The following is an 11,437-nucleotide window of genomic DNA, read 5'->3' as shown; positions in this document are numbered from 1 at the left end:
TTTCATAATACCTAATCCCTCTTCCTCTTTCGGAAAACAAATTCCATCCCAAGTAACCTTTGCCTTCTTACTACATGTTATGTCTCCACTCCAAAGGAAATTCCTAAGGTAGCCATCAATTACCTTGTGTACTTTTACGGGGAGAATAAAGGTTAAAGACCAATATACTTGGATGCTAAAAAGAATAGCCTTGATGAGAACAAGTCTTCCAGCATAAGAAAGGAATTTACTTTCCCAAGATGAGATTCTAGCCACAATCTTGTCAATGAGGGGTTTGCAATCATCAACTTTTAGTTTGGAGGATATCATAGGTACATCAAGGTACTTAAAAGGAAGTGTGCCAAAATCAATGTCGAGTATTGATTTCAGGTGTTCTGCTTCAGAATTATTGACCCCCGAAAGATAAAGGTTGCTTTTGGTCAGATTTGTTCTAAGTCCAGGCCATGAATGGAAGCAATCTAATGTCTCCTTCATTAGAGATATGGAATCTGGATCCGCCCTTCAAAACATCATGAGGTCATTGGCAAAATATAAGTCTGTAATGTTATTTTTCTTACACTTCCAATGATGGCTAAAACGAGCATTCTCCTTTAGTTCACTAAGCATGCAAGAAAGCACCTTTATGCCAATAACAAAAAGGTGAGGGGAGAGTGGATCCCCTTGCCTCAGCCCCTTATTACTTTTGAAGAAGCCAACAAGTTCACCATTTAGGCCCACCGAGAACATAGGACTTGTGATGCAAGTCTTTATCCAACTAATGAACTTTTGCGGCATATTAATGGTATCAAGGACAGCAAGCAAGAAGTCCCAATTTAAGGAGTCATATGCTTTTATGATATTTATCTTTATGGAAAATTTCTTGTCTTGAGTGTCCTTTTGGTAGCTATGCATAAGTTCTTGGCATAAAAGAATATTTTCACCAATGCAATGGCCTCCCACAAAGACACCTTAAGCTTTGTTGATGAACTGCAGAAGAATGGCTTTGAGGCGGTTTGCCATGATTTTGGTGATGCATTTGTACAAAGTATTGCAACAAGCTATAAGTCTAAAATCCTTACAAAGAAAAGGGTTAGTAATTTTAGGAACAAAAGCAAGAATAGTGCAATTAACCTCTTTTAAGAGATGGCCCGTTTTGAAGAAATGTTTGATGGCCTTTATAACATCATCACCAATTATGTTCCAACCTGCCTTGAAGAAGCATGCACCATATCCATCCAGACCCGGAGCCTTGTTATTGTCCATGGCAAAAATGGTTTCTTTAATCTCTTCCACTGAATTTTCTTTTATAAGTATATCATTTTCCTCACTACCAAGCCAGAATTTGACTAGCTTTTTGAGCTTGTTAAGATTCACATTTGAATACTCATCTCCATTGAGGACAGATTTGAAACGTTCCATAAACTCCTCCTTGACCTCCTCCATGTTGTGAACAAAAGATCCATCCTCCCTTTGGATCCTATAGATAGAGTTCCTATTTCTTCTACCTTTGATACTTTTGAAGAAGAACTTTGTATTTTGATCACCTTTCTTTAGCCAATAAACTTTAGATTTTTGTCTAGCCAAAGATTCTTCAACTAAAGAAAGGGATCTATAGGTTTCCAAATTGATTTTCTCCTTACGAGCAAGTTCCTCATCCAAGGGGTTTATCCAGAGAAGCTCTTAGATGTTTTCAAGTTGCCTCCTAGCTTCTAAAACTCTTTCAAAAATGTGGCCAAAAGACTCTTTATTTAACTTCTTTAACTCACCTTTTAGCTTTTTAAGTTTGCTTATCACATTGAACATGGGGTTGCCTTGAACTTCATGGCTCCAAACTTCAGCAACAATGCTGAGGAAGTTTTCATGGTGTGTCCACAAATTAAAGAATTTAAAAGGTATTTTCCTACAATCTTCTATGGTTCCCATTCTTACCATGCAAAGAGAGTGATCAGATATAGAAGGGTTGAGGAAATAAGTCATAGCATTAAGGAATGCATCCTTCCAAGAATCATTAATAAGTGCCCTATCTAGTTTACATGTTATCCTCCTTTTGCCTTCACTATAATTGCTCCACATTAGGAGATGACCCATGAACCTTAAGTCATCCAATTCAGCCTCCCTAATACAATTTCTAAGGTCTTCGCAGTAGTAATTACCCCAAGTTGCGCCACCAACCTTTTCTTGAGGATCTCTAATAGTATTAAAATCTCCCAATATAATCCATGGGAAGTTTTGCATCATATGGGATTTATTTATGAGGTTACGCCAAAGAAACTTCCTCTCCATGGGATTATTGCTGCCATAGACTATTGTCAAGCCAATACTAGTATTTTCCTTTACAAGCCTCACTTCACAATGCATGTATTAGGCATCATCCGTAATAATATTGAGTCTAATAGTAGCTTTATTCCATCTAATCCATATTCTACCTATAGAGCCATCCCTCACATTACTAAAATGTTCCCAACCTTCCCAAATACTAGAGCATACTCTATTAACATTAGTACTACACACTTTTGTTTCAAGAATAGCCATAACATCAATCTTATTTTGCAAAATGAACTTACTAACCTCCTTTTGCTTGATAGGAATGTTTAGGCCCTTAATGTTCCAACATGCTAAATTGGTCATTTTGGAGAATCAATGGGGGGATGAGTTCCGCCTTTGTTTCACCAACCTCCTCCTCTGAGATTTGTTTAGAATGTTGCCCTTCTCCCTTTTGAAATCCACCTCATCAACCTTGATTTTGCCTTCAAAATGGTTAATTTTTTTAGATTCACAATGGTCATGATCTGAATCTTCATCATTTGTAAGATTTTTCTCCACTTGCTCCAAATTTGTAGTTTCAACCACATTTGAATCATGGTGCTAGATAAAGCTGCACCATGAGTAGAGTCTAGGATATTAGATGGGACTAATTTCTCATAAGTCTCATCTAATGTGGTAACCTTCCCTTCATTATGAACAACCTTTATTCCACTAGTTTCATTGGTCGCTCAGGCTGCAAATTTGTTATTTTTCAAACCCCCCATACTAGTGTCATAGTTCTCCTTTTCGATCACTAGCTTTCTCATAGCGTTCTCTGATTTTGCTCTACCATTTCCATTGTTATTCTCTATAGTTTTGTGAATTCCATAATTTGTCATCCCTCCCTTTATGCCAGTGGCTTCCTCCTTACTAGTCTTCTTCTTTCCTTTGTACAAGCTAAATCTCCCTTTTTCAGCCCCTCATTTTTCCCTTCTCCTTTTACACTCTTCATTTTCGTGACCAAACATATTACACAAGTTACATTTTAATGGTTTCCATGCATACTCCAATCGAATTGTAACCTTTTTTTTAGTTGGTAGTACAAGCTCTAGTATATCCGGGAAATCATGGTTTTTTTTTTGGTAAGTAATAATAATTTTATACCAAAGAAGGAATGTACAAATGCCTATCTAGGACAAAACCCCTAGATTAAGCTTAAACACTAGCATACCTAGGACAAGCCCCTAGGTTATGTCAAAACAACATGAAGCTCAAAACATTCAAACAATGGAACAAAGAGATCCAAAGATACATCACAAACACAAGTACTAAAGGGAGCAAACTGTCCTAAAGCTACACAACCAAACAAAATACTCAAGAAATCTAGATACAAGAAACACAAGGCATAACTCTTTACAATATTCGGAACTCAAAGAGTTAATGGAATATTGAGTTTGGCAAGTCCCAAATCAATGCAATGGAGTCATTTATGCGTGAGCTTGGAATGTGATGTATTTTCGGCTATCTCTCCAACCCTAGCTTCCAATTCTCTATCAAGTCTCCATTTGGCTCAAGCCACCATTGAGAATGAAGAATTAGCTCCATGCAAGCCCGAAGATTCATTGCTTTTTCCACATTGGCCCAACTTTACTTTTGGGTGCAATTTCATTACTTGCATCTAAGGCCTTAATGAAATGGAAACTTAAATGAGTCCAAGAAGCCAACTCCAAGCCCACTTGAAGCCCAAGATGCCATGAAGCCCATTTAGTTGGATTGCAACTAAATGGGAAGCAAGTAACTTTAGTTGGTGGACATAGTTCCACCTTTTAGGGAAAAGTTGTCCCTTTTTGTTGTTTTCTTGAATTAATATAGTATGGCCTTAGTATTGAATGAATGGTTAAGCTTAAATGAAGGGAAAAGCTTCCATGTCAAAATTAATGCTCCATTTTGCCGCCACTTGCTCTTGTATATATGAAAGTGGATTTTCATTTGTAAGCTAGACTTCTTTGCTAATGAAAAATTCAAGTAAAGCTTTGTAGCTTTTCTTTAGTTGCTCTTTCCTTTATCCAATTCATCTTGGAGGAAGAATTGGTGGTGGAAGACCCCAAGGTTGGTGGAAATTTCCTTTATGCCTTGGTTAACTTACTTGTTACCCCTTGAAATCCAAAGTGTGAATGTGTGTTATATGCCCGGGTACTGTTCACAGTATGTAATTTTGCCATTTTCAGATTTTGCCATCCAACTTTGAAACTAGTTTTGAATGCCTTGTTGATTGAGTTGTGATTGCTATCATATATCATTAGAAAGCTCTTTGAATGCCCTTTCCAATGAACCATAATTTGTATGTTTTGGAAGTCATTTGATTGGTCAAATTGGAAGACAAAGCGCTGCTGGGTTATGAACAATAATTTCCAGATTTTGAGTTTGTGATTTGTTGCATTGCCTTGATGGATATGCACCATTTGGTATCAGAGCATAGGTTATTTGTGTGATTTGTTGACTGATTTTCATCTTCGGAGCTACTGTTCACCTCCCGGAAATTTACTGTTCACTCAAAATTACTGTTCACAGAACCTTAATTTGCCTTAAACACAAACCTTCCTTAACCTAAACACTTACCAATACTCACCCCAACCCTTACACACTTATAACCATTAACCATTACCACAAATGTCCCACAAAAGAACTTCATCCTCATCCTCCTCACCTCCTCATCCTTGGGAATTTGCCCACATGGCATTAAAAGAAGAAGTTAAAGGAGAACTTAAGGCCATTAAGGACCAAATGAATCAAATGATGCAAATGATGAGAGACTTGACCCTCACTCAAAGTAGGGCACCCTTATCACAGCCCCAAACTTCAACACAAAGCCAAATACCCCCTCCTCCACCTCACCCAACCCAACTACATCAACCAAGAAGACATATTAGACCTTCCCCTCCTCCTCCTAGACATCATAGGGAGGAATTGATGCTTCATGATTATTCAAGTGAGGAAGAACAAGAGAGGCCACCTAGGAGAGAAAAGGATGATGATAGGGGTTTAAGAATTGAAATTCCGGAATTCGAAGGGAGCATGAGTCCGGATGATTTTGTTGATTGGTTACATGCCATAGAGAGAGTTTTTGAATATAAGGGCTATTCGGATGAGAAGAAATGTAAACTTGCCATCTTGAAATTCAAGGATTATGCAACCTTGTGGTGGGAAAATCTTAAGAAGCAAAGGGAAAGGGATGGTAAAGAGAGAGTGAGATCTTGGGAGAAACTAAAGAAGCTTATGAAGAGAAGATTCCTTCCGGACAACCATAAACAAGATCTTTACCTCAAGCTACACACCCTTAAGCAAGGAAGTGATGGAGTAGAGCATTACATAAGGGAGTTTGAGAAGCTATTAATGAGAAGTGAGCTGCCGGAAGTGAAAGAGCAAACCATTGCAAGATTCATTGGTGGTTTAAACCAAGACATTGCTCATATGGTAGAATTGCAACCATATTGCACATTTGAAGATGTTTGTAAGTTAGCTATTAAGGTGGAGAAGCAAAAGAAGGCCATGAAGTCTACGGTTGCCAAGCCATTCACCAAGGGGACTTCATTCTACAAAAGCCCTCCTTTCCACAAGGGAACCACCTTTCAAAAGGGTTCCCCATCCAACTATAAGGCTGCCGAAATCACTTCCAAGGAGAAAGGAAAAGAAAAGGTGGTAGAACCTAGCAAGAACAAACCAATTATGGGAAAACTTGATCTATCCAATAAAAAGTGCTTCAAATGTCAAGGCTATGGACACTTCCAAGCCGAATGCCCAAATAGAAGAACTTTGTCATTGATGGAGATTCAAGCTATTGAAGAGTCTCTTCAAGAAGACGAAGAAAATGTAGATTATGGCCATGAAGATGGAGCTGCCGAAGAAGAAGAAGAGGAGGTCATGCAAAGGGCTGATGAAGGAGAGATGTTAGTGATTAGAAGAGCATTGCATTCCAAGTCCTTCCCACATGAGGAACAAAGGCTCCAAATTTTCCAATCAAGATGCACCATTGGAGGCAAGGTGTGTTCTTTGATTATAGATAGTGGAAGTTGTGCAAATGTGGCTTCATCTACATTAGTGGAGAAACTTGGATTATCTACCATACCTCATCCTCAACCATATAAGCTCCAATGGTTGAGCAATGGGACCAGCCTCCAAGTAGCCAAACAAGTACTTGTTTCCTTTTCCATTGGCAAGCATTACCAAGATGAGATTGTGTGTGATGTAGTTCCCATGGATGCATGCCATTTGTTGCTAGGGAGACCTTGGCAATTTGATAGAGAAGTAACTCATAATGGTAAAAAGAACACTTATTCCTTCAAATTCAAGGGGAAGACCATTACTTTGCTACCTCTTAGTCCCCAAGAAGCTAACAAGGCTATCAAAGGGAAAGAAGCTAAAAGGGAGAGTATGTATATGAATGGGCAGCAAGTAGAAAGGGCTCTTTTGAGTTTGCAACCTATCTTTGCATTACTTATACTTGAAGGGGAGCTCAAACATGAGAAGAAAGAAGCTCATCCCTTAGTTCAATCTCTCTTGGCTGAATTTGAAGATGTGTTCCCACTAGAGCTTCCATCCGGCCTCCCTCCTATAAGAGGCATTGAGCATCAAATTGACTTGGTTCCGGGTGCACCATTGCCTAATAAGCCAGCCTATAGATGCAATCCCATGGAGACTAAAGAGTTGCAAAGGCAAGTGGAAGAATTGATTGAAAAAGGCTTTGTAAAGCCTAGCATGAGTCCATGTTCCGTTCCAGCCCTACTTGTTCCTAAGAAAGATGGTTCATATAGGATGTGTGTGGATAGTAGAGCCATTAACAATATAACCATCAAGTATAGGTATCCCATCCCTAGACTTGATGACATGCTTGATGAGTTACATGGCGCTTGTGTCTTCTCCAAAATTGATCTAAGGAGTGGCTACCATCAAATAAGGATGAAAGAAGGGGATGAATGGAAGACAGCCTTCAAGACTAAGGGAGGCTTATATGAATGGTTGGTTATGCCCTTTGGCCTTTCAAATGCTCCAAGCACTTTCATGAGGCTTATGAATGAGGTACTCAAACCTTACATTGGTGCATTTGTTGTTGTTTATTTTGATGACATATTAGTATATAGCAAAACTCTTGATGATCATGTCTTGCATTTGAGAAGTGTTTTTGATGTGTTGAGGAAGAATAAGTTATATGCAAAAGAAGAGAAGTGTGAATTCTTTGTAGACCAAGTTGTGTTCCTTGGATATGTAGTTTCTAAGGATGGCATTCAAGTAGATCAATCTAAGGTAGATGCCATTAAAACTTGGCCCCAACCAAAGACTCTCACTGAAGTAAGGAGCTTCCATGGCCTTGCTTCTTTTTATAGGCGTTTTGTGCCTAATTTTAGCACTCTCATGGCTCCCATCACTGAATGTATGAAGAAAAATGGGTTTGAATGGTCCACGGCAGCCTCCAAAGCATTTGAAGAGGTTAAAAAGAAGTTATGTGAAGCCCCCATACTTGCTCTACCTGATTTTGATAAGGTATTTGAAGTGGAATGTGATGCAAGTGGAGTTGGCATTGGGGCAGTCCTAACTCAAGCCAAAAGACCCATTGCTCACTTTAGTGAGAAGCTGAATGAGTCCAAGAGAAGATACTCCACCTATGACAAAGAATTCTATGCAATTGTTAGAGCCCTTGATCATTGGAGTCATTACCTAAGGCCTAAACAATTTGTGCTTCATTCCGATCACCAAGCCTTGAAGTTTCTTAGTAGCCAACATAAGATAAGTTCAAGGCATGCTAAATGGGTGGAATTCCTCCAATCTTTCTCCTTTGTTTCAGCATATAAACAAGGTTCTTCCAATGTAGTTGCAGATGCTCTTTCAAGGAGGCATTACTTGTTATCCATTCTTGATGCAAGAGTTCTAGGTTTCCAGCTTATGAGACAATATTACAATGAAGATGATAAGCTTTGGGAGATCATGAAGAAGTGTTCTAGAGGGGCATATGAAGACTATTCTGTCCATGATGGTTTTCTTTTCAAAGGAGCTAAATTATGCATCCCTAAGAGCTCTTTTAGGGAACTTCTCATTAGGGAGACACATGGTGGTGGATTAGCAGGTCATTTTGGCATAAATAAGACCTTAGACATGCTTAAGGAGCATTTCTATTGGCCTAAGATGGTGAGTGACGTCCAAGCCATTATTGCAAGGTGTGGCACATGTCAAAGGTCCAAGTCTCATTTCAAACCTGGTCCTTACATGCCTTTACCTGTTCCGGAGCAGCCATGGGAGGATCTTAGCATGGATTTTATTGTGGCTCTTCCAAGAACTCAAAGGGGAAAGGATGCTATAATGGTGGTAGTAGATAGATTCTCTAAAATGGCCCACTTCATCCCTTGTTCCAAGACTGAAGATGCTAGCAAGGTGGCTGAATTATTCTTCAAGGAAGTGGTGAAGCTACATGGAATTCCAAGAACCATAGTTTCGGATAGAGACACCAAGTTCTTGAGCCACTTTTGGAGGACATTATGGAGCAAAATGGGAACCAAGCTCATGTTTAGCACCTCTCACCACCCTCAAACCGATGGTCAAACCGAAGTAACTAATAGGACTTTGGGAACAATCTTGAGGACTTTGGTTAACAAGCACTTAAGGGATTGGGACTTGAAGATTGCTCAAGCTGAATTTTCCTACAATAGGAGTTCAAGTGCAACAACCGGACACTCTCCATTTGAGGTAGTCTATGGCCTTAATCCCTTAACTCCTTTGGATCTAACTTCCTTACCTCTTGATGTGCAAGTTCACAAGGATGCCAAGGAGAAAGCTGCTGCCATGAAGAAGCTCCATGAAACCATCAAATTTCAAATCATGAAGGCCAATGAAGCTCATAAGAGGAAGATCAACAAGCATAGGAAGCCATCCATTTTCAAACCGGGTGACTTGGTTTGGGTGCATTTGAGAAAAGAGAGATTTCCAAGCAAAAGGAGGAGTAAGCTAGCTCCAAGGGCTGATGGACCATTTGAAGTGCTTGAGAGGGTAAATGACAATGCATACAAGGTGAATCTTCCGGATAAAATGGGAGGAGTCTCGGCCACCTTCAACATTGGAGATCTTTCACCATACATGGAGGATAGCCACCTTGAGGACTTGAGGGCAAGTCCTTCCCAACCGGGGGGGATGATGTATTTTCGGCTATCTCTCCAACCCTAGCTTCCAATTCTCTATCAAGTCTCCATTTGGCTCAAGCCACCATTGAGAATGAAGAATTAGCTCCATGCAAGCCCGAAGATTCATTGCTTTTTCCACATTGGCCCAACTTTACTTTTGGGTGCAATTTCATTACTTGCATCCAAGGCCTTAATGAAATGGAAACTTAAATGAGTCCAAGAAGCCAACTCCAAGCCCACTTGAAGCCCAAGATGCCATGAAGCCCATTTAGTTGGATTGCAACTAAATGGGAAGCAAGTAACTTTAGTTGGTGGACATAGTTCCACCTTTTAGGGAAAAGTTGTCCCTTTTTGTTGTTTTCTTGAATTAATATAGTATGGCCTTAGTATTGAATGAATGGTTAAGCTTAAATGAAGGGAAAAGCTTCCATGTCAAAATTAATGCTCCATTTTGCCGCCACTTGCTCTTGTATATATGAAAGTGGATTTTCATTTGTAAGCTAGACTTCTTTGCTAATGAAAAATTCAAGTAAAGTTTTGTAGCTTTTCTTTAGTTGCTCTTTCCTTTATCCAATTCATCTTGGAGGAAGAATTGGTGGTGGAAGACCCCAAGGTTGGTGGAAATTTCCTTTATGCCTTGGTTAACTTACTTGTTACCCTTGAAATCCAAAGTGTGAATGTGTGTTATATGCCCGGGTACTGTTCACAGTATGTAATTTTGCCATTTTCAGATTTTGCCATCCAACTTTGAAACTAGTTTTGAATGCCTTGTTGATTGAGTTGTGATTGCTATCATATATCATTAGAAAGCTCTTTGAATGCCCTTTCCAATGAACCATAATTTGTATGTTTTGGAAGTCATTTGATTGGTCAAATTGGAAGACAAAGCGCTGCTGGGTTATGAACAATAATTTCCAGATTTTGAGTTTGTGATTTGTTGCATTGCCTTGATGGATATGCACCAGAATGTTTGATAAAGAATAAGCTCTAGCCTTCAACAATCCTTGATGGCGGCAACGATCTATCTTCGGAGATTTGCTACTACCAAAGAGAACATGGTTGCGTTCACACCAAATGTGTAGATAGTGGCTCCAAAACAAAGCTTACAAATGATGTGGAGAAGAGAGTCGCCCTTCCATTTATTTGCATAATAAGGAACAAGAGTGCTCCATGGTTGGGGGGGATTATCCAAGCGGCAAAGATTAGCAATATGATTCCAATTGTGGCAGAATAGGGGCATGGAAAAAAAGATGATCCATGCTTTCGGAGCCAAATTGCAAAGACCACATACATTGCTAGGGATGATGCCGAGATTATGAAAACTTATCCTTGGTTTTATACCACCCTTGATACCCATCCATACAATGAAAGAGTGCCTTGGAAAATGTCTTTTGAACCAAATAATACTATGCCATGGAACTTTAGATTTTGAAACCCTTATGCTATTCCAAGCTGATTTGATAGTGAATTTACCATTTGTGCTAGGCTTCCACCATAGGATATCATCACCATGAGAGGGAGGAGGAATAATGGTAGTTTTTATTTCCAAGAGGGCTGTAGAATTTGTCAAAGGCCATTTCCATACACCTTCCTCAATCACCTCCTTGACTTTGCAATGCAACGGAAGTCTTGAGTCATAAACCACCCTCGGACCATATTTGTCAATGAGGGGTCCTAAAGGGTGCCAATTGTCATGCCAAGGTGAGTATTCTGCCCATTTCCTACAATTTTTTGGATTTTCCTTTGGTGCTCTCCCTAAGCAAAAGTAATTTCCTCCAAACCAAGAACAATTGCCATTTGGTTTAACCTCCCAAAAGCTTTTGTTTCTAAGGTGATTATCATTGATCCAATCTGCCATAAAGAGCTCCAGACTTTTGAAGGAGTTTCCATACATGCTTCATCATTGCGGCCTTGTTCCAAGATTTGTTTTCATTATGCCAAACCCCCTTCTTTTTTGGAAGGCAAATATCATCCAAGCAACTTTTGCCTTCTTGCTACAGGATATGTCACCACTCCAAAGGAAATTTCTAAGGTAGCCATCAATTACC

General features: G+C 39.5%; 1 protein-coding gene across 1 annotated transcript; it reads right to left on the bottom strand.

Moving 5' to 3' along the window:
• Positions 1 to 948: 948 nt before the first annotated feature.
• On the bottom strand, positions 949 to 2,337 carry LOC123225703. Its single transcript, XM_044649813.1, has 2 exons — positions 1,746 to 2,337; positions 949 to 1,574 (listed from the first exon to the last, which is right to left on the bottom strand). Exons 1-2 carry the CDS (start codon positions 2,335 to 2,337, stop codon positions 949 to 951), a joined length of 1,218 nt encoding a protein of 405 aa, XP_044505748.1.
• Between the last annotated feature and the right edge of the window lie 9,100 nt (positions 2,338 to 11,437).

Source organism: Mangifera indica, chromosome 9 (assembly GCF_011075055.1).
Source record: "Mangifera indica cultivar Alphonso chromosome 9, CATAS_Mindica_2.1, whole genome shotgun sequence".
NCBI lineage: Eukaryota > Viridiplantae > Streptophyta > Magnoliopsida > Sapindales > Anacardiaceae > Mangifera > Mangifera indica.
This window is presented reverse-complemented; position numbering and strand designations above follow the sequence as displayed.

What these genes read in the sequence shown, in the direction of transcription:
- LOC123225703 (XM_044649813.1), bottom strand. Translation starts at nt 2,337, where the DNA reads ATGCATTGTGAAGTGAGGCTTGTAAAGGAAAATACTAGTATTGGCTTG. An exon ending in CAAACTTAAAAAGCTAAAAG is followed by an intron (nt 1,575 to 1,745) that starts GTGAGTTAAAGA and finishes CCCTTTCTTTAG; the next exon opens with TTGAAGAATCTTTGGCTAGA.